General features: G+C 41.3%; 1 protein-coding gene across 4 annotated transcripts in view; it reads right to left on the bottom strand.

Moving 5' to 3' along the window:
- LOC133463954 (serine/threonine-protein kinase MARK1-like) overlaps positions 1–26,738 on the bottom strand; it is a 45,700-nt gene extending 18,962 nt beyond the window's left edge. For all 4 annotated transcript variants that reach the window (XM_061745785.1, XM_061745786.1, XM_061745788.1 and 1 more), the window contains exons 1-3: positions 26,406–26,738; positions 20,583–20,783; positions 6,362–6,415 (exon numbers count right to left, since the gene is read on the bottom strand). In XM_061745785.1, coding sequence (XP_061601769.1) covers positions 6,362–6,415; positions 20,583–20,783; positions 26,406–26,456 — 306 coding nt within the window. In that variant the 5' untranslated portion in view covers positions 26,457–26,738. The remainder of the gene's footprint in view (positions 1–6,361; positions 6,416–20,582; positions 20,784–26,405) is intronic.
- Positions 26,739–27,201: the final 463 nt, after the last annotated feature.

The raw sequence follows: 27,201 nt of genomic DNA, 5'->3' as shown, positions 1-27,201 counted from the left end.
GGGAAACGACAACAAACACAGAGCCCGTCAATACACGCTCAATAGGGATGCAGCCACCATGAAGGCCAGCGGGAGATAATGAGTTTGAGATCTTTGATCCGGTCTGCTCTTATTATCAATAATATGTACAGACACAAAGGGGAGTCGCGGCATGGTGTAAAGGAGTGTCAGAGATGTGTTGCAGGCTATGCTGGGCCTGCAGCGAAATATCTGGAACAGATTTCCTTCCGAGGAAGAGAACAATTGCATAAATGGGATCAAAATGATCATTTAAGCCGATCAATTCAAACGGTGACCGAGGAAAATTATTACAAGAATAGCCACAAAAACAAGCCGTGCCCCACACAGGAGGACAGAGATACTCCGATGCGCCAGGATCTCTGTAGTCTGTGCCAGTGACCTAGTTCCAGCCCCCCCCAGAGGCTCCCAGACTCCCAAACTAGCCTTAATTACAGCAGTGTCCGCATGCAGGAGAGGCACAACAGCAGATATCTGACAGGGGACACTTACAGGAACTGGCTGGACTATTTCAGTCACAGCAACACAGCTGCTCATTCAACATGGAGATTATTGATAGGATGAGTAGCCTGCGAGCCCTCGTCTCTCTAATGGGCGCGCTTGTGCATGCTGTCATGTGTGCAAATAGTGCATTCAAATCACACTTCAGTAAATAACCACTGCTTGCTGTTTGTCAAAGAAAAAGGCTGTGGAAGACAGAGACAAGCCCATCGCAGGCAGACTGAAAGTGTCCCTGACATTCAGACCAATTGTCCTGTCCCGTCCTTGACTGCTGAGTCGCTGAAAATAACCCTCAACAAGAAGCTCATTTCTTTGTCCCCATCTCTCTCTCTCTGCTTCAGTAAACAACCACAATGGACAGAGAAAACATACTTCTCTCTAATAATGATTTCAGCTCTCATTCATTCAAATATTATAGTCCCCGCATATCTTAGCAACTTTAACATTTGACCTGTACTACGATTCGCCCCAGACAACAGTGTTGTTTGTCTAATCACATTCCACTCATCTGAGCAAGACCAAAGCTTCTCTAGCCCATGGGCTCGGCAGCATTTCAACTAATGTAGAGTGGCAGGGGAAGGCGGTCATAAACAAGGGCCATTATGAGAGCTTGACCCTATGGTGAGCCTTTTGCAACTTGCAGAAAATAAAGACTGCTCTGAATGCGTTCCGACTGCGTTAAAGCCTGGAAACGTCGCTGAATGTTTTCAGATTAGAACTAAAAAGAAACAAGTCTTTTTTAATCTTCCAGAAACTGCCAGCCTTTCTGTAACTCGAGTATTTTGTTGATGTTGTAGAAGCAGTAAAAAGAAACAACTCTTATTAACGGATTAGAAGGCGACAAGAGTGGTGTGGGTGGTGGGATGAGTGCAGTGTTTGTTTGGTGGGAGAAGAGATTAACGGCGAGGCCTATTTTAGGGCTAAATCGCCTGAAAACCATGACAACATCAACATCCCTGACCACGGATGACATGTGATGCATTTCCTGTGGTGGACAGAAGGCGGTGCTTTGAAAGCTCAGCTGATCTCATTTCCTGTTGGACTGGAACCGCCACACAGTCACAGCAGGGTCCATGAGCCATAAAGGCTCAAACCAGAGGTCCGTTTCAACCTCATGACCCACTCAGTTAAACATTCTTACAAGGAAGAGGGGAAGCATGAGGCTGACAGAGATAGAGCTTAAGAGAATAACTGAGAAAATCAGGAATTTGTAGATCATGTGATGTTAAATACTTTTAAAAACTGCTTGAGAGGATGTTTGTCTGTGTGCGTGAGTAAAGCAATGGTTGCATACAGGTACAAGAATGCGTGCATGAGGGTGAAATGTTCCCAAATGTGTAAACTGAGGTTCTGCCATGGCCACATAAACCAAAGCATCTCCAGTGCATGTTTGCACGTGTCATGCAGCGTGTGCATGGCTGCGTGAATGTAGCTGTACAGGATGTGCCAGAGTGCTGGCTGTGCCCACAGTGCCAGATGGTGTGCCCACAGCCGGCCTCCTCTGAGACCATAAAAAAAGAGATCAGTGGCATTTCTGACAGGCGGACATGAAAGAGTAACCGTTGACAGCGAGTGGAGGAGTGATGCGGCCAAATCAGACGTTCTTCACCCACGAGAACAGTATCCCAAACAAATAGCACTACTATAAATCAACTGCTGCAAAGAATCTGGCAAGATTCTTTGCCAGATTTACCCTGAATCCTCAATGTCTCTTCAACTTCAAGTCAGAGCAAAATATAAGGTGATGCACACAATTATTAAACATTTGAATGTATTGACATTATTACCTAAATACACTTTTCAGTTCCAAACCATGTCAAATTAAATGCTTAAGGGGTTTAATAAGTTTCATCATATGTCATTAATTTAAAAGAGGAAGTTCATAACATGAAATTTAGCAGATGCTTTAGTCATAGCGACTTAAATGAGAGGAATAAAATTAAGCCACAGTAACATAGCAGATCCCAAAATAGGTGCAGATAAGTGAATATTTAAATAGGTGCAGCTAAGTGCAACCAAGATGACAAATAAGTGCAGCTTGGGAAGTTAAAGCGAAAGTGTCAGTCTTGGAAGAGGACAGTTTTCAACTGGGACATGGAGGACACGCCTCTGCTCTGGTGGGAGAAGGGGTCTCGGCTGCGATCACCTTTTGTGCGGAGCGGGAAAGGCCAGTCTGTGATCTTGTGAGGAGCACAGCGCTCGTGAAGGGATGTAAACCTTTACGGTCAACATCACCTTGTAGGCAAGAGACAGAGACTTGTGTTTTATTTGAGCAGCCACAGGTAGCCAGTGAAGGTCAGTGAAGAGAGGTTGTGACGTGTGTCCGTCTGGGTCGACTAAAGAACACACACGCTGCAGCCTTTGGAGCCTTTTGTAGTGGTTTGATTGCAAAAATCTGAAAAGCCAGCTTGGAGGCCACTGCAGTAACCGAAGCGGAGTATAACCATGGCCTGCTCCTGGAGCCGTCACCATCATAGCAGGGTATTCAAATGTAGTGTAGTATTGTCAGGTAGCGGCGGCATGAATCTCCATTTGTCAGAAATCAAGTCGCCAGTCCCGCCTCCTCAAAAAGAGTAGTTAGAGGGTATTGCAGCTGGTGTAGTAGTATTTTCAGGTTGTATCCAGGTTTCTGAGTGGCAGAAGGTCACGTTTAAACTGTTGGCAAGAGCAACAAAGGAATCGGCTTTTTAACTGCAGATTGGCAGTTCCACAACCCAACAGAGACAGACGAATGCGTGGATGTGGATTATCTTAGACGTATTTAGTTGCCTTCTGGCAGAGAAATGTCCTTTGTGGGTGCCGGTGATGACAGGTATTGACTGAAAGGCACATTTTGTGAGAGCAGAGGATTAAACGTTATGGCAATAAGACAGTTTGTCCTGCTGGCGTCTTTGTTCAGAGGACTGACGGAGGTAGACGCGCTGGTCTTAACCCGAGTACGTCTTCACACGAGGAGGGCGACTGAATCTGCCGGGGTGTCAGTGGGGCCAAGTTCATGTATGGCCCCTTTCGATTTTCAATCCCTTTGTTGGTGTCCTCCCATCATAAAGGTCAGAGTGGGAGCATAGCGAGCAGCGCAGCCAGAACAGCCTCAAGGACTGTAGTGAAATTCTGTCTAGACTTCAAAATGACAAATATGCCTCTAACAAAATAACCACAAATAGCTGATATGGACAAGAAATACATAAGACCAAAGCGGTAAACAAGATAGGGGTCTTTTGAGATGAATAGCTTTGTAAATAATCCACGATAAATAACTAATGTTTAGTGGTTTTGATTATAGCTGGTGTCTGTGCCTGTAAGTCCCAGTTGGTTTGTTGTTTCGGGTACAAGAATCCAATAATGCTATAAATATCGCCTAAAAATGTGAAAGGTCAGAAAAAGACAGCGCTGCACCAGCATTAGGGGTTCTGCCTATGCTTCTTCCCAACACTGTCTTCAGGAAAGTAAAAACACCTCCATTATGTAACCCAGGGTCTCCCAACCCAGGGTCCGGGCCCCCCCTGGGGGGGCGCCAGAGATCTCTGGTGGGGGGAAACTTTGTCTGCTTTGAGGATATGCAGTTGTACAAATTATATTTGCGCATTTTAAATGAATAAAAAAAAATCATAATAACACACCTAATGGAATACTGTAATCCAAGTCTGTATAAACCCACATACCGTAGTATTTTAAAATGACCAAAATACCAAAAATATATTTCTAAATTATTTAGCAGGATAAAAACGTAAAAACGTATTATTATATCATTATTCAACATTTAATCATACTACTACTCCGACAGGTTGTTCAAATTATTTTTTGTGCGTATTTTATACATTGGTGACACAAAATGAAGGTGAGAAAAACAAAGTCATCTGTATACAGGGTAAACCAAAGAGAAATGTATCAAAAAAACATAATTAATGTTAATTTTTTCAATTAAAGATTTGTAACGAATCACTTTACTCTTTTGGTGCTAGTATGTACGGGTCGGGGGGCCCGGCTGGTCTTAGACACAAGTAGGGGGGACCAAGGAAAAAAGGTTGGGAACCACTGATCTAACCTTACAAGAAGTAACATCACACATTGTGGCTGTTGAAAACCAAAACCAATTGTATGGGTCAGAAAAAAAAGTAAAAGGAAAGAATGTTTTTGATCTTTTTGTTTCTGCAAGCAAAGCTCGAGCAAGAGTAGATGTAAAGCATTCACAAGGAAAGCACAGGACATGAAGAGTCAGTGAGACAATCGATTCAATCCAGGAGATGATTGCTGCATTACAAGCTTCTGCATTGCAGATGGAACATGTGTATACTATTACAAGAATCCCCCCCAGAGCAGAAGACATAAAAGCATGTATGGTATTCACGATTCATATGGACACACAAACAAGTGTCTGCACCTGATGAATACAGACGTCAAACTAATGTAAACTAACTTGCATGCATATGTGCATCAGTATGCACACATGTGATTATACCAATAACAGCTCATCTCTCATAAAAAGGAGCAGCAGGTCTCCAGATATTGACCCACTCAGGTCCACTGCAGCTGACATATGAAAGGCCCACTGAATAATTGATCACAGACATCCTGATTGGCCTGCAGGCTCACGTGACACATCTGCCCTGCAATGCTCATCACCAGGCAGGCAGCAGACAACAGCCCATGGCACACAAAAACCACTCACAACCTTCACAATTCCCCAACTGATGAAGTCACACTTGCTTTATATGCAGACACACTCACACACTCACACAGCACAGACACAACAGCTCTAAATGTTCATTGCCCCACTTTTCGCGCTTATTAGAGACACAATGGGACGGGGAAACAAAAGAGCTCACACAATGAAATTCATCAGCGTCAGATTAGATGGGACAGAGAGCTCGGTATTCTCTACAGTGTCTTCACTCTAATCGGGGAAAAGAACTGCATTCGGATGCCGTTAAGATCCAAGCCAATTACAGATGTGTTTTACTTGCGCAGAACAATGTCAGGAACATAAGAGCGTTAGAAACGTCCCGTCAGGCTAAAAAGTGTCTGGTTACTGATCTACAACTGCAGTCGTGATTCAAATCTCCTTTCACCGTAGCACTGTACAGTCCTGATCTGCTTCACTGACCCTGCGTCCATTCACTGCCAGAGCTTACTCATTCAAACAAAGCAGGGCAGAATACATTTTCAGCACACTATTGCACTCGGTTGTAATGTTTTCTCAAGCTCGTGATTTAGAGAGAACACCGAGAAATCAAATACATTCAGCAATTTGGTCGTCTTTTACAAAACAATCTAGGAAAAAGGAGAAGCGAGCGGTGAATCATGCTACGATAATGTCACGACCATGAAAACAAATTCCTATCGGTCAGCCGCACACGTGATTTATTTTTAGACTCGGGAGGTGATGCTGGCTCTACTGTAGCAGCGACTGCTTTCTTTCCACTAGGTCGAATCTATCATGAGGATTATGCAATACGTGTATAGATGCATGTGAGTGTGTGCATTTAATCAGCCGAAAGATCAGGACCGGGACTCTGTAATCAGGAAACCGTCCAAATCCTTCGTTAGTTATGACTGCTAAAGAAGGGGGAAGTGACATCCAGAGTGCTGAATGTGTTCTTAGCTGATCTCCACCGCAAACCAGTGGAGTGAGGAATGAAAAGCAGGTTCAGTTGGAGTAAAGATAAAAAGGCCTTGCGGTCTCTCCTGACTACATCTGATTACATTATATAAAACAGCACATCCTGAGTTCAAAAGACCAAAGAAACAATGTGGCAGGAACCCAGGAATGACTAACGGAAAAGACATGAAGACTGTTACTGGGACATTAGTGTTACCAGCTTTCCATAAAACACCGACTCACCTTCTGTAGACTGGTTGGATTCAGCTGGGTTTTGTCTATAATCTTCACCGCCACCTGGAAAGAGCAAAGATGGAAAGACACAAAAAGAATGAGAAGGGAGGGGTGAGAGGGTGGGATGTAGACAAGAGAAGAAGAAGAAGAAGAAAAAGGGGATAAGCAAGATGTCAAAAGTGATTCTACTTTAACATTTAAGTGAGATCTTGTGTTTTCAAAAGCCATCCTCGTGATTATACTCCACTGTCCTGACAGGCTCTGTGTTTATTCTGAACAAACCTAGCACTGAGCTGAAGTTTTATTTGGCAGATAAAAAGCAGGATTTATTTTTTCTAGTCTTGTATATTGAGTGAAATAAGAGTGTCTGCACACTGAGAGAGAGAGACGTACTCAAGTAAGGCAGACAGAACAGTTGATGGACCTGTGTGCCAGTCAGGCCAGTGTGGGTATATATGACTGTGCAGGTCAGCAATTGGCTGTTGGCTGCAGGCTGAGCCATCCATCTCAATAATCACCCCAAAGTGCACAGCGAAACAGACACACTCTCCTCACTTTCTGAGAGCTCAGCAGCTTTTTACGAAACCACGAGCTGAGCTATACTGCAGACTCACCAGTAAGCTCACACATTATGCTGATACGGAGCACTCTTGCATTATAATGCGATTACACTAAAATGCACAGGAAATACATCCAGCCTATTTTTACTGTACAAAATAGCATTACTTTTAGTGTTATCTTGTTGCATAGACTTAAGAATGCTTGAATTATTGTACATGTCAGTGTGGTGGTTGTGTGTGTGCTCAGGTTTAGAGAGAGAGAGGTGGGACGGTGGTTCAGGGAACAGCGCCAGAAGCGATTAATTTAACACAGTTGCACTAGATTTCCAATTAGTTCCTCAATTTATTTATGCAGCACTATGCCGGGACCTAGAACCAGAAAGACCTGCAAAGGCCAAAGCAGTGGATTATTCTCTTTTGAAATAAAGTCAACAAACCTTGTTACATGTACCTGTTTTTAGGGCTGGGGATCGATTCAAATATCAAGAATCGATTCGATTCCGATTCTTAAGATTCAGAATCGATTATCACGATCCGATTCGATCCGATTCGATTCGATCCGATATTGATTTGGGTTACTGTTAATAAAACAGTTTTTTCAGCTGTTGAATGAATGATATGACTGTAGTTCTGCAACATATTAATACTAGTATTATATTGAGATTCAACAGCAAGTATTGGCAGCTAATGATACTGTAAGGACCAATCAGCTCCCAGAATGCTGATAGAACTGCTTTCAGAAACATCGTGTGGGTCAGAATTATCAAACAGATCCAGGGCAGCAAACTATGGAGGATTTTTTGTGCCAAAATTAAATAAATAAATACATAATTAATTAATTAAATTGGGAATTAAATATATCATTAATTAATTAAATGTGTCATTAATTAATTAAAATTAGAATGAAATATGTCATTAATTAATTAAAATACAATTCATTTTAAGTACAAATATATATTTATTGTTTCAGCATTTAATTAATTAATGACACATTTAATTAATGATTTCGTGTTGCGTGTGAATCATGAAATGTAAAACTGCATTTAATTAATTAATGACACATTTAATTAATGATTTCGTGTTGCTGAATCATGAAATGTAAATGTAAAACTGTCAGTTTCACTCGTCAAACTCAGTGGGCGGATTCCAAACACCTCATTGGTTCCCCTGCACATCAAGTCAAGGCAAATCGAATCCACATAATGGATTGTTGCAGGGCTTCGGGACACATTCCGATAAACTAGGGCCACGTTCAGACTGCAGGCAAATCTGATTCATATCTGATTCCTTCTCATATCCGATTTTCAGGGCTGACTGTCCACACTGTTTTTAGCAAGTGTCCAAATCGGATCTGGCTCTGTTCAGACTGGGCCACATCATTGACTGATCTGACGGGTTGCCGTAGCAACGACGTGGGAGCGGAGGCGTCACCCAGCGCCTGTATTGTGTGAAGTCATGTATTTCTTTTATATATATAAAAATCCCAAAATATCTGTACCGTTTCTGATTGGGTCGGCACTGCGCATCATTTTTAGACATAAAAATGAACGCATACCGCAAAAGTTGTGTCTCGGCGGAGGGACCCGGCGTCCCAGCAAAATGAGAAACGGAGGAAAGTGTTCAGAACAAAACCACAGGCAAACTAACAAACCAACCAACAAAGCTCAGAGTTAACAAAACGAACCAGAAATATTACAACTATAATAATATATAATAACTATATAATATATATATATATATATATATATATATATATATATATATATATATATATATATATATATATATATATATATATATATATATATATATATATAATAACTATAATACAACTCTATTAAAATAGAAAATAGAAAACATGTCATTATTGCTCAAAACCTATGTTAAACCTGCAATAATGACTTGTTTTCTATTTTCTATTTTAATAGTCTAATAGTTTAAATGTCTAATGTTCTATCTAATGACAGAATTATCACTGTTTCAGCAGGTCTCTTAGGTTTATAATTCAGATTAATTTTCGTTTACATATAACATTGTTTGTAGTCATTTTAGTGCAATTTAAAGCTTATTTCTACAAATAAAAGCAGCACTGTAGGCAGCGATCTTGGACCAGCGGCCACTCTGATTGGTCCAGCACGCTCACGTGACAATGTCGAAGCACTTTGTGTCAACTCCGCCTCTGGAAATAGTTCCACTTTTAAAACGTCGTTTGTGAAGCCAGTTTCCCGAGATCGGACTTCGACGACTAGATAAATGCTTGGCATCAATAGCTGTATATGTTGAAGTGAATGGCATGAGATAAAAAGTCGTGCGCACGAGATAACAATAATAATTTCCATGTCACCTCCAGGGCTCCGTACAGACCAAAGCAGTGGATTCCACTAGATTTGCGTTAGCTCCGCCCACTGAGTTTGACGAGTGAAACTGACAGTTTTACATTTACATTTCATGATTCAGCAACACGAAATCATTAATTAAATGTGTCATTAATTAATTAAATGCAGTTTTACATTTCATGATTCACACGCAACACGAAATCATTAATTAAATGTGTCATTAATTAATTAAATGCTGAAACAATAAATATATATTTTTACTTAAAATGAATTGTATTTTAATTAATTAATGACATATTTCATTCTAAATTTAATTAATTAATGACACATTTAATTAATTAATGATATATTTCATTCCCAATTTAATTAATTAATGATGTATTTATTTATTTAATTTTGGCACAAAAAATCCTCCATAGCAAACAGAGGACGGAAGAAATCGCTTTTATTTTTTCCCCATTTATGAGAATTTGGTTTTTAACATTTATGCAAATGTAACCCCAAGACAGTATAATAAAGCAAAGAAATATAGACAATGTATGCAATTATAACTGAAAACTTCAATGTTTTCATACCTTTAAACATATTTAAAGGCAAAAACATGGCACAAGTTATTCTCGTGTCCAACAACCTTTTTTGGGCATAAACAAAAAAGTACCAAAAGTTGTAATGTAATGATGGAAAAAAAAAAAAAAAAAAAAAAAAAAATTTAAATCGATCTTTAGACATATGAATCAATTTTTAGGAATTAATATGAGAATCGATTTAAAATCGGAGAATTGATTTTTTCAACACAGGCCTACCTGTTTTGTCTGTCGTGTGTTGGGAAACCATCTCACCAGTAGCTGCTTCATGTTATAGCTTTTTTTTAGTTTTCTTTATTATTATCTAAATACACGCAATGAAGACAAAAACAGTGTCATGAATAATAGTAGTTAAATGGTTCAGGAAGTGGTGCCTCTATAGGCTTCTGAGACCCATCATCCACATCCATCCATCCATTTTCTTCCGCTCATCCGTTCCCGGGTCGCGGGGGCAGCAGTCTGAGCAGAGATGCCCAGACTTCCTTCACCCCAGACACTTCCTCCAGCTCCTCCGAGGGGAGTCTGAAACGTTCCAAGGCCAGCCGAGAGACATAGTCTCTCCAGCGTGTCCTGGGTCTTCCCCGGGGTCTCCTCCCGTAGGGACATGCCTGGAACACCTCCCTAGGGAGGCGTCCAGGAGGATCTGATACAGATGCCCAAGCCACCCATCAGCCACATGACAACTATAAACACTTTCAATACTTCTTCTCTTTTAGGGTTTATAACCAACAGTGAATGTCACTGTTGGTCAAGTTTTGCTTTTTTTGATTAACCTGTTAGTATTAATTAGCCTTGACAAAAAGTCAAAATGGGGCATAAAAGGCACTGAACTAGAGGGGGCACGGTGGTGCAGCTGGTAGTGCAGCCAGGCGTGTTAAGTTCCCCCATGACTTCAGCGCCCACACCCTGGGTGGGGTTGGTGAACGAGCCTTTCTGTGTGGAGTTTGCATGTTCTCCCCGTGTTCCCCTGGGTAGCTAATGTGAGCTACCCTCACAAAAACATGCAACAGTCCTGGGCTATACATGCCCCCTCTGGCCAGCCGGGCAGCCAGATGGGTTGGGGAGGATCTAGCCGGAATAACGTGATCCTTCCACGCGCTACGTCCGGCCAGAGAAGCCCCACCCTGTCTGGTGAAAAGATGCGGCCTGCTCACTCCTCAGGATAAGAAGGAGACCTGAGCTCAGTGTAGGTTTCTCCCGGGGTTGGTAGAGGGAGCAATGCCCAGGATGCCCGGATGAAAAGAAATAGTCTGGCTCCTCCAGATTCAACATTGATTTCCAGGGAGCCAACAGATGGAAACAACTGATCAGAGAAACAAAGCATGTGATGGCAGCCATTTCTGTTCTTCAGCTCATTTAGCTGCCCCCGCCCCTGCCCCGTTGTAATTGGTTTGGTATGTTTAGGGCATGCATTAAGACTGTGTCACACACATCTCTGCAATAGCTCAAAGACAACTACAGCCCTTTGTCCTCTAGAATATCTGTATGAAACCCATGTTTAAACATTAGGGGAGCAATGTTTACCAAAAGACAAACTAACTGCTAATAGCTCTTCACCATATTCACCTACTGTGAGCTGCAATATGCCACGGACATTAGGAATGTATTAACTTACGTGTAATGAGGATATTCTTTTAATTTCAGAAATAACATATTATTCAGCCTAAAATGTTTGATGTGTAAGTCATCAGATGATATTTGCTTAGTCACCAGATGGAAAACAAGGAGCCAGTCTTGAATCTGGTGGTTGCATTTGTAATTGGATTTGCATCTTCTTCATGCGTTCCTTTGGTAGACATGGAGGAACATAGAAAAGGCTTTTGAAACTATCTTTGCAAAGATGCAAATCTGACATCAGCTTAAGAAAAACACGTCTTGGATCAGAGGGGATTTAAACCAGTGAGGTGTCCCAATGACAGAGTGGTCAAATATGCAAACTATGAAATCTTAAGAACCATAGCTCTCTCTCTCTCTCTGCCTTTCTTCTCAGCTTCTCAAATACATAAAGAAGCAAAGTGTTTTTTTTAATTTTAACAGTTATAATAACAGTCTAAATCAGAAGTCCAGACATTGTTGATCTTCATCATCAAATACATTTTTAAGACAAGAAATTATTTCGATAGAAAGTCAAAGAAAGATAGAAAGTCAAACTGAGAGGTGTTTTTTTGTTTGTTTTTTTCCCCAATAATCTGATATATTGTGTTTGTTTTTCTTTCCTGAGCTCAACAGATGTCCACCACTGTTTCCTCTCTCTTCTTGCTTTTCAGATCCATTATAAACTATATCTAAAACCCATTTTTACCATTCAACTAACTTCAGTGTCTTGCCAGTTCAGCTGAAAGAAGGAAAACTGCCTTTGGACATCAATGACATCATATCAGCTATGATTACAATTGTTATGACAATAATATTGCTTTCACTCCAGTCTCACGAGAACCTAATAATAATAATGCTTCAGTGGATAGAGACCCTTGCTCTAATCCCCAGCAGCCTGTTAAGGGGAAAACCAGAGAGAAAAGGCTGAGTCATGGCGAAGAGAAAGCATTTATTCAGCCTGGAAAGGGTTTCCCCAAGAACCCACTGCAAGTTTTAATTTCATCAATAGCCTGAAGCCGCAGTTGATAATGACTCTGATACAGTGGTGGTAAATGAACACAATCTTGAAAAGAGAAGAGAACTAAGACTGCAAAGAGGCTCGCAGCGTGAAGAAAAAGTGTGCAGGTGGTGTCTATTTGCAGCATGTCTTAGGTGGGCAGGCGCACAGACAGATCTGCTTCCTCCCTTTCTGCTTCCTCTTCTGTCATAGATGAATGTATGCACGTCTGTCAATGTGTGCATACAGGTGTTCGCTCATGTGTCACCACTTGTGTTGCTCAGACTTACTCTCTTCAGGTTCCCATTAAACTTCCTCAACAGCACATCGTGCAGATAAGTCCCTGTAGTTTTACTTAACGTGGACAACATGACATCATGATGTCTGCGTTCATGCGGGCGTGTGATCGCGCTAATGGATTTGAGGGTGAATAATTCAACTGCGCAGCGACAGAAGGGCAATGTGCATCACTGTTAATTATTCAGAGCATTGGTAATGTAGCGACCATATGCTCCTCGCCGTATGCAGGTCTTGTGATCATGCGCGCATATTAATATTACACATGGATATTCAGGATATGATGGGGAGGAGGGATTAGTCACAGCAACACGTTTTGAGGAAGTTTGTTCCTCTACACTTTGATTTCCCTCTGATTTCTCGTCTCCCGACCACGGGATGTGATCTCTCGCACTAAGAGAACTATTTTAGTTCAGTATATCTGATATTGATAGAAAGGCAAGAAAAGCCTCACTGTTGTGAGCAGGGAGCAGGGCAGGTTACAGTGTCTGAAATCAATATTAGAGCGATACAGTGTATAAAATACACAAGAACAAAGATACATTTGTAAATCAAAGTAGACTAATGATAGTTTCTCCAAAATTTTAGAAAAATATTTATTCTTCCTTCAATCTACTTATTCTGTATATTGTACTTATTTAAACTGCTCAATAATTTGATGCCAGGTTCTCGCTTGCTTATGGTTGTACCTTTATAAGTACAAGTTCACACATGCGCTTGCAAATATTGTAGTACCCAACACGTGTATGTAAATGAGTAAATGAGAAATTTGGAACATCATGCTTAATAATTACTATGTAAATAATATATAATTCACTATAATACTATATAATAACTTAACAGTGAGATGTACTCCTGATCACCAGATAAGCAAAATATAAAACCAATTAAACATTTGGAAATACTTGGGGGGAAAAAAAACAACATTTTAAATGACCAGGTGCACACTAGGTGTATCAGATCAGATTAATCCTTTAATTAAATTGGCAAATTCTGTCTCAAGAGAAGGTTTTCTCAAGCATCAATGAATTGGGAGCCATCTGCTCCTAGGGAGTGGCGTGAGCGGCTCTATCCAGCCCTCTCCTGCAGGCTCTGTCTCCCCAGACATCAGTGGAACTTAAAGTTTGCCAGTTTCAAGGTACAGCAAATTCAGCATGATATGAAGTTGGGCACAGATAAAGATGAGGATTTCAGATAATTCTCTGATCTGAGTCGTTGATGTCATGTTACCCTGGAGACCTAAACCACTCGCTGAATTACATTGTCAGACCTGAGCAGCCCCAACTGAACTGACAAGGTTGTGTTCTGTCTTTGCGTGGGTCACATTCCCGCTTGGCAACGTTTGTTTCAATTACAGACACCTTTGGTGCATTTGCCCGATTAGTGCGGTTTACTTACATGTGTGAACACTGCAGCACCAATGATGGTGTAAACCAAACAAACACTTGTGACCTTTTCCACATTTTATTGTTCATGTCTTTTGCTCCATCTCATGAGAAAAGGCCATTGTGAATGTCAAATAAACCCTTTCTACAAGCAAACTAAATGTACCATCTTCTTCTTCGGCCCGGACCAAAAGCATCACCTATAGCAGCTATCTCCGCAGACCTGTCAGGCCCGCGGAGTCGGTCACTGTTGTCCCGCTTTTACACTAGTACCTACTCAGCGCGACTCGACTCGACTCTTGGCGATTCTCCACTACGGGTCTAGGCGGGTGGAGGCATGCCGAGTAGATACTTTTTCTGTATCTATTCTGCTGAGGTTCTAAGCGTGCTGAGTCGGCCCTGGATCTGACGTCATCACACTACACGCCACCGATTGGTCGGGGGGCGGGGCCGTCAGACGTTTGAATCAGGAAGCGGGAGTCAGCGCAAGAGCGGCTCGCAGCTTCTTGTTCATTTTATTCAACAGGCAATAGGAGCGCAAAAGTCTGTTTGGTGGTCCAACTCTGAGGTGCAGATGTTCATAAACCTGGTGGCTGAGGAGAGAATTAAAAAAGGATCTAGACGAGCGATAAGGAACAACCAGATCTACCAGGCGCTCTGTCACTTCTCAGCTGCTCACAACTCTCAGCTGACTTTTCAGCAGCGTAGAGACAAACAAAATTTTTTTAAAAAGCATCGCCGCTTGAAGCTTCTTTCACTCTCATTTTCTAATTTGAAATGAACACAAGTCACAGACCAAGCAGCACATATATATCATCTCCTCCATGTTCTACATCTTTAGTGTTGTTGTCTTCTCCGTTTTAATCACACAATCAAATACGTCACAGCAGCTTCGTTCCAACCCGCCCACTTCTCATCTGGGTGTGTAAAAACAAATGAGGACAAGGTGAGTGGAGGCTAGACGAGGCGTGGTGGTGAGTGGGTACTAGTATAAAAGCGCCATTAGATGGTCGCTGGAGGAGCGCGTCCCAGGACGAGACACCGTCTAACGGCGGTGGGAGTGGCCAACCCCGCGGGACTGACAGGTCTGCGGAGTCGGCCACTCCCCCCTGAACAGCTGATAAGAACACGTCATCCCCACCATCAGATGACACTTGTGAGGAAGGCTGCAGCAGGAAGCCCAAACGTGTCAAGGTAAAACCCAAAGCTATACCCTGTTTGTCTGGAAAAAAGAAACCTTAACTGTAAATACTCAATAAACATGATGAACTGCACAGAACTAACAGGTGGAATCCAATCATAGTTTTGTTGAATCCAGGCTTTTTCAACACCGCACTAGAGTTGTCTGGTAATAATCCTTCTTACTTTAGTGCCAATGACATACAGAGAAAGAACAACTGATGAGAAAGCTTTAATATCATTTTATAACTTGTTTTTGGGGGGTTTAATTTCATATAACTGTAATGGACTGTGAACCATTTGCATCTGTCTTCTAAGCGGAAGGATATGATTTTTCCTGTTAATTTGAGTCCAACGACCTCAAAAATGTGATGGTGGTGAGTGACGTAAACACAGGCGGACATGCTCTACTCTTGGATAATCTATGCCAGTGTGTCTTTCACAGCTTCAAAAATAACAAGCCAGGCTTGGAACTGCTACAACAGACTCGCTTTAATGAACCAATCGGCAACAAAGCAGTATAAATATACATATACTGTTGAACTCTGAGGAGGCATGTTTAATGGGAATAGGTCCATGTACTATTTCCTTTGGTTCGCCTGCCTTACTAGACAGTAGCGTCTGTTTCTCTACCTAGCTGCTTCACATATCCCATGTCAGTAACGAAGCTCATCTACCTGGCGAGGCTGTTTCCCCAAGCAGTTAACTTGTGATATGGGTAGATTTGAAAAGATAATGTCAGTAATTCATTAAAAAAGGAAAGAAAAAAGAAGAATCAGATCAAACAGTAGGAATTAGCCAGCAAGACCTGCGGTGTAAATGTGATGAGAAAGGCAAGAGCCCATCTGAGCTGTCAATGGGCCTGATGGGGGGCGCACACTGAGCAGGATGTGTCCGATTTATATCTCATTTATAAATGAGGCCTGAAAAAAAATCAGAATCCATGTGCTTTTTTTTACTGCTTACATATCATATCTATGCAACACAGGAGGAAGAAAAAAATGATCTGAATTGGGTCACTTGAACCTTTGATTGTACATGTAAATTAAAAAACAAAAATCGACTGATTTAGCACAACAATTCTACTATGACAAAAATACATTTCAATTTGGAACCTAAAGGTCAACTACTATAGTGACTATAGTACCATGGTTGCAAACTCACATTGCTTTTCAGCGATACAGGCCCCTTAAATCAAAATGCTATTAATGTGAATCTTTTACATAAAAGCATCTTTGCAAATAAAGCATCTTTGGTGGACCGCAACATGTGAAAAAGTTGCTAAACTGCATCTTCTCATGTGGCTACTCAGCATCAAGTTAGAGAAGATATTATATCATTAGAGATTTACCTCGAAACTAATGTTGGTGTCTGCTGAAGTCTGGTTTAAGTAATTACGTAGCATGAAAAACTGCCTTCATTTCACCATATGATGTTCACAAAGCAATACACCTAACTTGATTGTGATTGGCTCACGTAAGTGTGTTGCAGTGCACCAAAGATTTCTGTTATTGTGAAGATGTTCTTTGATACACGATTCACGTGATTGACATTCTGATTGAAACGACGAAAGGCTCTGAAAGTGACACGAGTTTGCAGGCATGCTAGTGACATAAATAGCAGAGTGCAACCGAATGAATGTCCTCCCTCCCTGCATGGACAAAACAAACATTGTTTGATTATAACAACACTGTGTCCTCTCCCCTCCCTGTCCAGTGCATATATTAGAGGCAATCGTCAGGGCAGCTGAGCATGAATGTGTTTTTTTCCTTGTGCACATGCATATATACGTGTCCTGCAATCAATATCTTGGGTAGACGGAGGACAGTCAACCACCTGAAAGTGTCTGAGTGCTCTTCCCCAACTCCCTTTTCTTCCACACAGCTCTTTCTGATTTGCTCCGGGAGTGTGAAAGCTTTACTTGTTACAGCTATTTGGAAAATCCATGCTGGTAAGCGACCTGCTAGGTCCACACTGTCATCCCATTCGTTTTTACAGGTTATGTTCTTTCCACCTGTTATGTCTCAAAGTGTGGTCCATGTCCTTGCATTCTGATGAGCCAGCAGAGGCTAACAAAGGCACACAGAGCTGCGGCTGACCTTTTCTGCCAGCACCGGGTACAGCATATTCAATCCATTCATTTCACATTAGCATTAAGGGACGCAGCGTAGATCGGACTCTCACTGGTTACATCTGAAAGGAACATTTATGTTCTCAGTACCCTGTTCTTTATGAATCTCAGAGGATTAAAAGTATGCAAGTGGCCGAGACACAGACATGAGAGGACCTTTGAGGGAGATTAGAGGCGTCAGCGAGGGCTGTGGGTCCTGGAAACAGAAGCTTTAATTACCAACACACCAAAGCGGGGCGTCTATCACTCTGACAGGTCAGCACCGTATGACTGCCGAAGGTATGCGTGAGAAAGAGAGACGGACCTGACTAAACAAACCGGCAGGCTGAAGTCCAGCCATTGTCCTACCAGTCTAACTGTGTTTGACTTGAAGTACAGAAGCATGTCATATACAAACAGCCTGTGCATCCATGGTGTTGATCCAAAAGATTGTTTTGTTAGGGTTTTTGCAGGTTTGAGAATTTACAGCTGTTCAGTAGAAGAAGGGTAAAATATAATAAAAATAAAATAAAATGGTGTTGAGACGATTTTTTTAACAAGCAATGACTACCTGGCAAAAGGAATCCATAAAAATAATGGGTTTAGGCTCAAAGATGTTATGGATTTCTTAAAATTGGAAAAAATAAAGTTTACAATTAGAGGTTCATTAGAAAGGTTCTTCTCGAGTTGGCAACCATTTATCACCTATTTTGAAAATTTGAGGGTAATTCCAAAGGACTGAGCTGATGTCTTTGTTTCTTGTTGTTTGTTGTTTTTCATTTTTCTATCCCTAAAAATAGTAACAGCCCAATTACATTGGTATATAACTCTTGAGGTGATATATGACAACATTCCGACTCAAGTGTTTACTAGTATAACTTGTGACTACTACTGTAATTGCTAATTATTGATCTAAGAAATAATTATTAATCTCTAGATAACCCATCTCGGTTTCGTTCTCACTTTATTTTCTTATTTAAGTTTACAGTCATTGCACTACTACTACTTTTATGTCACTGTATTAGTATTTATTTATTTTTATTTATTTACTATTTTTTTTTTTTTTTATTGTTATTATTTTTTGTTTATTTTTATTTATTTTTTGCTATTCCCAAAGGAAATTTAATGATGATAACCATGGGGGGAGGGATGGGGAGAGGGAGAAAAAAAAAAAAAAAAGGTATGTTCATCTGTTTTGCTCTGTATTGTGGAAACAATCTGCCAATAAAAACATATATAAAAAAAAAAATAATAATGGGTTTAGTCTACAATTGAGGCTGCCCTGTTTGCTGTTTTTAATGAAATAGCTTGATCAGGTTGACATCGACAAGTCCAATCACTTTTTCTGTGTCTGAATCAGAGCAGACAACTGTACTCCTGAAATCTTCCAAACTCATCTGACTCTTTCTTCTGTCACATCATCAATAGTGACCTCAGAAGCCATGTGTGTTAATGTCTTCAGGTTGCCCCCACATGTTTGCCAGAAGATCTTTGCTTTAGATCACAAGCATCGTCCTCCTCCTCCATACCCTTTTCTTCCCGTTGTTTAGATATGGGTTCATTTAAGTTTAAATTCCCCAAAGAACTAAACCAACATTGTTGGGTTTTGTTTTGTTTTTTGAAAAAGTGTGATTCTTTTCTATTTTTGAGGTCAATCAATGTCCTCTCCTTGTCATGAATCTTTATATTTGTTCATGCAGAGTTGTTTTCCTTAACATAAACTTGATTAGTCATATGCTTTCATCCTGGGCTTCTGGTATTCATTTGGCTGGATGTTGTGAATGAACTCATGGACATCCAGGCTGTTTTCTGTTTCTGAGCTAACCAGTCTATTTTGTTTTCTTGCAGAATTGAACAAATGTTTGATGCATCTGCTTCAAATCCTTCAACCATTTCTCTGACCGTCTGTTTAGATTTGGCACCCTGAAAGTGGCATGTTTCTCTTACATTAAGAGCTCCACATGACATATTTCTGGTTCGCATCCACGGCTACCAAAGCAAACTTGCAACACCAGAATATTTACCTGCTAAACTGAAGAGGAGTCAAACTAAGGAGCTCATGAATCAATTGTCCGACTCTGAAGAAGGGGATTCGTGTATATTAAAGAGCTGCAATTCTTAAACCTTTCCCCTGTTTGGATGTGAACACCCTTTCATTAAAGCCTAAAATGAACTAAATACAACATTAGATAAGCAACAACACATGTCATATCAAACTCATTATTTATTTTACAAAACCATCAAACTGTAGAAACAATGTATGAAAAACTGAGTCCATCTTTCTACCTGTATAGGAATTAAGAGTTAAGTAGCCATCCTATCCACCCAATTAGCAAAAGACTTGAATTGATCTTAGAGAAGCAGTCGTTGCTGCCTGTGAATCCAAGAGGAGCTGCAAGACCAAGAAAAACATTCTAGGCAGTGTCAAATCGGATGGCGTGCAGACCATAACCTCTTGAGAAATAGTCTTTGGACAGACAAAACCAAAGTTGAGCTGTTTGTCTATGATGCATAGTGTAATATTAGACCAAAAAAAAGAAAAATCAAGCACATCTGCACAAAGACCTCACACCAAAAATTGGGTATGGTGTTAAAGGGATGGTCATTTTAGCTTGTTTTGTGTTACGGGACCTAGATATACATGGCCTTGAATAGACTATAAAACCCTCAACTAAGTAGAGTGATGTGACGCTAGAGCTCGGCTAAAATTGGGACATTCTACAGGACATTGAACCCCACCAGGCTGACAAACCTTCAGGAGAATAGCTGAAACAAAAAGAAAAAGAATCACGAATCATGGTCTCGTCAAAGAAGAGATGTCGACTTGATTGCAATCCTGTGGTAGCACCTTGAAAAAGCTCTGCAGAAAAGAACACCTGCAAAACCCAATTAAAAGAAGCTATATTGTAAAGAATAGTGGTCCAAAATCCCTCTATAATGGCGTTCAAGCCCGATAAAAGGCTTAGAAAAAATGATTACGTCAAGTTATTGTTGCTAGAGGTCCAGAAACTACTGAATCAGGGGATTGCATCACACTGCTTTTCCATGTGGCCTTACTTTTTGTTGAAAAAATGTGTTATACAGCATGTGATATTGTTCTTTTGAGGTTACATTTACATTTTGTTTTTGCTTTCTTTTTAACATGTGTATAATTTATAAAATACAAAAAAAAAAAAGGTTCCTCACCTCTCTTCCAGTCAAGATGTGCCGTGCCAGCTTCACTTTGGCAAAGTTTCCCTTGCCAATGGTCTTGAGGAGGCGATAGTTGCCAATATGAGGCTGCTCATCCGTTGAGGTGAAAGAGTTGCGACATCTTGGGAGGCTGTGACGACTCGCCGACTTTGTTGGTGGAGCTGGGGGCTCGACAAAGCCATCCACTGATGAGTGCTGCAGGAAAGTCCCAAATCAAGAGATCAGCAACATCCTCACTGCCTGCGTGTTTTGCATACATTCAAATGATACCAGTCACCTAAACCCTCATGCACTGTTTGTTACTCCAAAATGACCCTTCCTTGTTCAACCAACGTATATTCAATGCACAAAGTTCAGGTTTGTTATGCGAAAACCTTTTCCCTTTACATGTGAAGATGAATTAAATAAATGCGATCAAGTCTGCATGTAGGGTGCCTCAATACAGAATGCTGTGTGCAAAGTTCAAAATGTATGTTACAACAAATAGATAAGCAATTTTCTTAGTTAAAAAATACCTGATTTCTAAAGGATATGGAGTTAACAAAAGCATCTTTCTTTTTCCTTTTGAAGCAAGACTTTTTATTCCATGATTTATGTTTCAAAAATAACCAAAAAGGGAAGAAAAAGAAACTCATGGCCAATATTTATTATTACAGCTTGTAAATGCTTTTTGTAGGCAGAAGAGAGTCTCTCATTTTTGTTTCTGGGATTTTCACACAGTGTTGCAGCACTGCTGCTCTTGAGGTTTAATCTTCACCCTTTATTGGTTTGAGAGATCATAAGCTCAAACTAAAACATACAGCTATTGACTTTATCTCTTGTGGTACTAAGTTTGGGGATATTTAGGTGTGTTCTGGATCATTATCTTGTTGTCAAAGTCATTTTCACAGACAGCCAGGTGGCTGTCTCCAGAATTGATTGGAGTAATTTCTTCTCCCAGAGAAATTCATGGCACTGTCTTCAAGATCAGTCTTAAAAGCAATTAATCCACCTGCTTGCTTAACAGTCAAAGAAGGATTGCTATTATAAAATTCTGCACCCCAAATATACCTCCTTCGTCAAAATGCATTGGGGCACATCACAAAGGCTATAATTATATTACGGTATAAATTCACAGCACATCTGATAAAGGCTCAAAATACAGCCTTTCACTGGTTTTACAAAGTTACAATGCCCTCCTTGTGCAACAGTCATCGTTTCGACGTCATGGCCAATAGCGAGAAGCCGCTCCGACCAGTTGAAAAAACGGGCCCAAGTCTAGACACATGAAAGTGGGGGAAGAATAACATTTTATTGGAAACTTCAGACAAATCACTACTTTTCAGTCTGAAAACAAAGTTTAGAAAGAGGGACGTCTGATATATAAAAGCATTTTGAATTTAAGAAGCGAAGTGTACAGCAAGGGCGTGCATAATGTGCCACGATCCTGAGACCACGACGAGAGGCGACACCATGAATCACTTAAAGAAGCACCTCAAACCACTTGTTCATAAGTCGCACAAATCTAGTGATAACAGTCAATGAAACAGATTTCTGAGTCTTTCTGATGGTAACACAATATATTACAATCCTCCAAGAGGCACAGTGACATTGCCAACACTATTACCTACTTTTTGGAAAAAGACCAGCAACACAGTAACTAAATATGGAATTAATGGTTCAAAAACCTGATCAGAACCCTTGATACAACATATGCCCCCCCTCTCTCTCTTTCTCTCACACACACACTATTTTTAGTCGTTATCCTTCCAGAGTTTCACACAGGATGTATGACAAAGTCGAGGGGAGCAGAAAAAGGTTTCCTCCACAGCAGCTGATTTATGGTCAGGCCGGACGACTGAGCCACACCTGTGTCATATCAAGCACTTCATTAACAACCACTTTCAGCTGAAGAGTTGCTGCCTACATGCAGGAAACGAGCCAATGTGGCAACGCTCCAATGTTAGAAATATGATGCAGAGTGAATATTGAATTTGATCTTGATTATTGTATTCAGGATTACAACATCTGTCAAAAAAATAAATAAATACTATCAGTTATATTCCCCTAATCATACAGAAATTGTTTTTTTGTGTGAAGCTTGTTCACAGAGTAGTTTTGATCGGTTTTTATATAATATATCTTCCAGACCTCATCCTCGACTGTCCATTTACTACAGTTATCTGACACTTTTTAATACATAACAAAGTTAAGAAATGTGTGCTAGAAATTTTTTTTTTTCACTCCTCTTGAGTCAACATGAGCTCTTAACTTTTTGGGCAGCTTACTGTATCTAATGACTGCTGATTTTCGAGACAATGTTGTAGGAGTGTATTTTTTTTTACAGCTTTTAAATGTGTTTCACATGAACATCCTTAACCATAAATGAAACCGAGCCACTGTCCTAACAAGTTAATAAAGGTGTAAGAACTCTGGCTTTTTTCCCCACCGCTATAAACAGAAGGGATAACGTTAATCCACTTACCAGACATGAAATCATAAGATTTCATCTTTATATGTTTTTGGAGGGTGTTTATTTTCTAAGAAGAAATTTTGACAAAGGTTGCCTACAAACTTTTTACCGCCGCTGTAAGACTCTTTAGTCACAGAAACAGTCCCATAAGTCCTCATTCAAGAGGGGAACTACCAGGGAATGAATGAAGGTGCCTCTTTTTCCTCTTTGGCACAATAACATCTTAACCTTAAGACTTTATCATCCACAAAATAAGAAATAATAACACAAGACAGTTGTCTCAGTTGAAAATGAGCCTCTGAGGAAGCCTACAAAACGTGTAGCAGCGAGCTGCAAACGTCACTGACTCCACGGCCAAACCGATAACAAGTGTCCCGCTGATTATTGCACATGTGAAGGTGAATTAAATAAGTGCAGTGCTGGCATGGCCATTGCGCAGTCTCCTCCGGTCAGCTCACTCTCCTCTACACCAGCTGCTGATGTCAGTCCAGGTCAGAGATCCCATGATCCTCCGCTCTCAAGCGCCACACCCAGGCAGAGAATAAAACCTTGGTCTGGTTACCCAGGTTCCCCTGCTCCCATTTCACTGGGGAAACGCTACACCCTGCAGGGTGCGCATCACCTCAGTTACGTCTACAACCGAACAGAGGCACAGCAGTTGCCAGAAGCATAAATTCTGTCCAGATGCCACGCTTGCTCCATTGAACCAAAACACTGTGCGTGACTCATGATATTTCTTTTGCAACAGACAAATGCCATATTAACGTGGCTTCAATACAGTTCTCCCTTCATCCACACGTGTACACATAATCTTGGCTCTAAAGTCTCTAGTTTGGCTGCAGGATGTTTGGACAGGAAAGTGACTTCAAGCCACAGTGCTTGATTTAAGCACAGTTTTACTCGTCCATCCATTAACCGCAGCTCATGCCATCGTGGCTTCAGGGAGGCCAAACGTAACGCACACTTGATTAGACACGCACACAGACATAAAATAAGAAAGCCAAAAGAGAGCTGCTTCTATTTTGCGGCACTAAAAGCCACTCATCTCTCTGTTATGCAATGCAGTTCAGCTGCTAGTGGGCCCTGGGGCTGTGAGCTGGAGTCTCACAGAAGCAGACGAGGCTACCGCCAGTGATGCTGAAACTGCGCTTAAATAGCAACCGAGCAGTCCATGCCTTTCACATTATCAGTCCACCTAACCAACGTATTAGTGGACACTTGCAAGTTGACATAATGATGTACAGTTAGGGTTTTCTTAGGGTTTTATAACTTCACTGGAAAGGAAATGCAATTATTTTTGCATTGGATTTTTGCTCCTGATGGTGATACAGATACATTTACTTTGAAAATAGAACCAAAAAAAATCAAAGCCTATTTTTTAAGAGCTAACCTTTAGAAAACTGCTCCCAGTCATTTCTATTTGGTGACATCAGGGTAATAAGAAGCCTGTTTTTTTGTTTTGGTTTGGTTTCCAGGAAGAAAGCAGAGGAATCTGCATGTGTCCCAGCCTGACACCATCCATCTATACATCCATACATCCATACATCTATATATCTATACCTACATACATACGTACGTACGTACATTCATACATCCATATACATCCATACATAAATCTATACATACATACATACATCTATACATCCATACATCTATACCTACATACATACATACATCCATATACATCCATACATAAATCTATACCAGGGTTTATACAGCAATCCTTATGTTAAATTTAATACCAATTTAATACCTTTTTCACTACCTTCAGATTTTAAAAAAAAACTGTCACAACATTAAGTGTTAATCACGGACCTTTTAACATTAATACAGATTTTGAACTATAGAACACTATACAGAACAGATTTATAGACTCATTGATATTGACCAGATGTTTCACATTTATTTCACTTTGTGAATGACAATAAAATAGACTGCTTAAAATGTAAAAGGTAAAAAATAATACCAATTTAAAAAAAAATAATACCTCTGACAGTGAATTTAACACTTTTAATGGCCTTAAATTTGGCATTTTTCATTTATCACTTTTTAATACTTTTTAAAACCCCGCGGAAACACTGTATACATACATACATAAATCTATACATCCATACATCCATACATCTATACCTACATACATACATACATACATACATCCATATACATACATACATACATCCATACATCTATACCTACATACATACATACATACATCCATATACATCCATACATCCATACATCTATACATACATACATCCATACAAATCCATTATATATACATCCATACATCCCCATATATACCTCCATACATCCATACATCTATACATACCTATACATCCATACATACACCCATGCATATACATACATCCATACATCTATACATCCATACATCCATACACATCCATTATACATCCATACATCCATCCATACACACCCATACATCCATACAGAGGTTCTCATCTGAGCTGATCTTGAGGAGACATCATTGTGCTCCGGTGCTCCTGCTGGCTGATCGTTCACACGCATTCCATCACACTGTTTGATAAGTGATGTCTACCCATAAACGCAAGGAGGAGGCAGGATAATAAAGCTGCTCCTCTCTCCTCAGCAGAGGAGGAGCAGGATAATAAAGCTGCTCCTCTCTCCTCAGCAGAGGAGGAGCAGGATAATAAAGCTGCTCCTCTCTCCTCAGCAGAGGAGCAGGATAATAACCTGCTCCTCTCTCCTCAGCAGAGGAGCAGGATAATAACCTGCTCCTCTCTCCTCAGCAGAGGAGCAGGATAATAACCTGCTCCTCTCTCCTCAGCAGAGACCGTGCAGCTCCAACCAGGCCCAGCAAGGTGATGGATGGATGTCACATTGCGATGCTGCCAAGCGTTGCTTCAGAGAGAGAAGTAGGGCAACGACCCCCCTCCCCTTACAAACACCCCCGGTTACGTCAGGGGCCACGGAGATGGCGTTTAATTCTCAATTTTATCATTAAAGCTCCACTTAAGCCGTGAAAGCCAACGCCACTGACGCAGTGCGTTGTTGCGGCTGCAGCCGCGCTGCGCCCACAAAACTGGGACAAACAGGAGCAAAAAGACGCACTTTCATTCTCCCGTCTGGGCCCCGGCTTTTATTCCCCCCACAAGAGGAGAGAAGGAAGGAAGAAAGAAAGGAGTGAGTGATCATTGGTGGAGACGCTCTCTGCAACACAGTAGCCTCCCTGAAGCAGAAGAGCTGCCATTAAGGCTGATTTATGGTTCCGCGTTACACCGACGCAGAGCCTACGGCGTATGGTTGCGCGTCGCTGCGTACCCTACGCCGTAGGCTCTGCGTCGATTTAACGGTCGGTCACTATTGTTCCCATGCACGACACTTACGTTCTCGGTGTCGCGCTCGTTCACCGTGGGCAATGGCGTTCTGGTCGACATCTTGTGTGCTTGGCAGAGCCGGTGCAGAGCCGGGCAGAGCCGGTGCAGAGCCGGCCGGGCAGAGCCGGTGCAGGGTCCGGGGGAGCGGTGCCTGCGAGCCTCGTCTCTACATCCCCGTCAGCGCCGTCTCTTCCTCTGCTGGTTTACCGCAGCATAGCGCACCGGGCCCGGGCACGACACCGGCCAGCTCTCCTGATCCGCTTTGTGCACTTCCCCTTCAGGTAGACTAGTGTCAGACGGGAGAGGAGGAAAGAGAGAGAGACAGAGAGAGGCCAGCAGGGAGGGAGGTGGGGGGAGGAGGAGGAGGAGGAGGAGGAGGAGGAGGAGGAGGAGGAGGAGGGCAGGAAGATGCGTCGGTAGCGGACGGGTCTGCGCAGCTCATCACAAACCTCCCACCAGGAAGGATGGAGGGAGCCCCTTTCTCTCTCTCTCTCTCTCTTTATCTCTCTTTCTCCCCACTAGTGGCGTCAATTCAGTCAAAGCTAAGGTATGGCAAGGTTACGAGTCACAGAACTTAACTAGAGTATCAATCAACACGTCCAGCAAATACTCATCACAGAAGTCTGCTATGGAGCTTATCTGTGTGGTTAAGAAAATTGGAACTTTTTCAAATGTAGTCTCGCTCACTGCAAAAACTCAAAATCTTACCAGGAATATTTGTCTTATTTCTAGTTAAAATGTCTCATTTTTAGCCTATCAGGGATGGGTTTCCCAGTCAACCTTTTGTTTGTGTTTTGTTTTTGTT

This window comes from Cololabis saira, chromosome 17, assembly GCF_033807715.1.
Source record: "Cololabis saira isolate AMF1-May2022 chromosome 17, fColSai1.1, whole genome shotgun sequence".
In the NCBI taxonomy this organism is placed as follows: Eukaryota; Metazoa; Chordata; class Actinopteri; order Beloniformes; family Belonidae; genus Cololabis; species Cololabis saira.
This window is presented reverse-complemented; position numbering and strand designations above follow the sequence as displayed.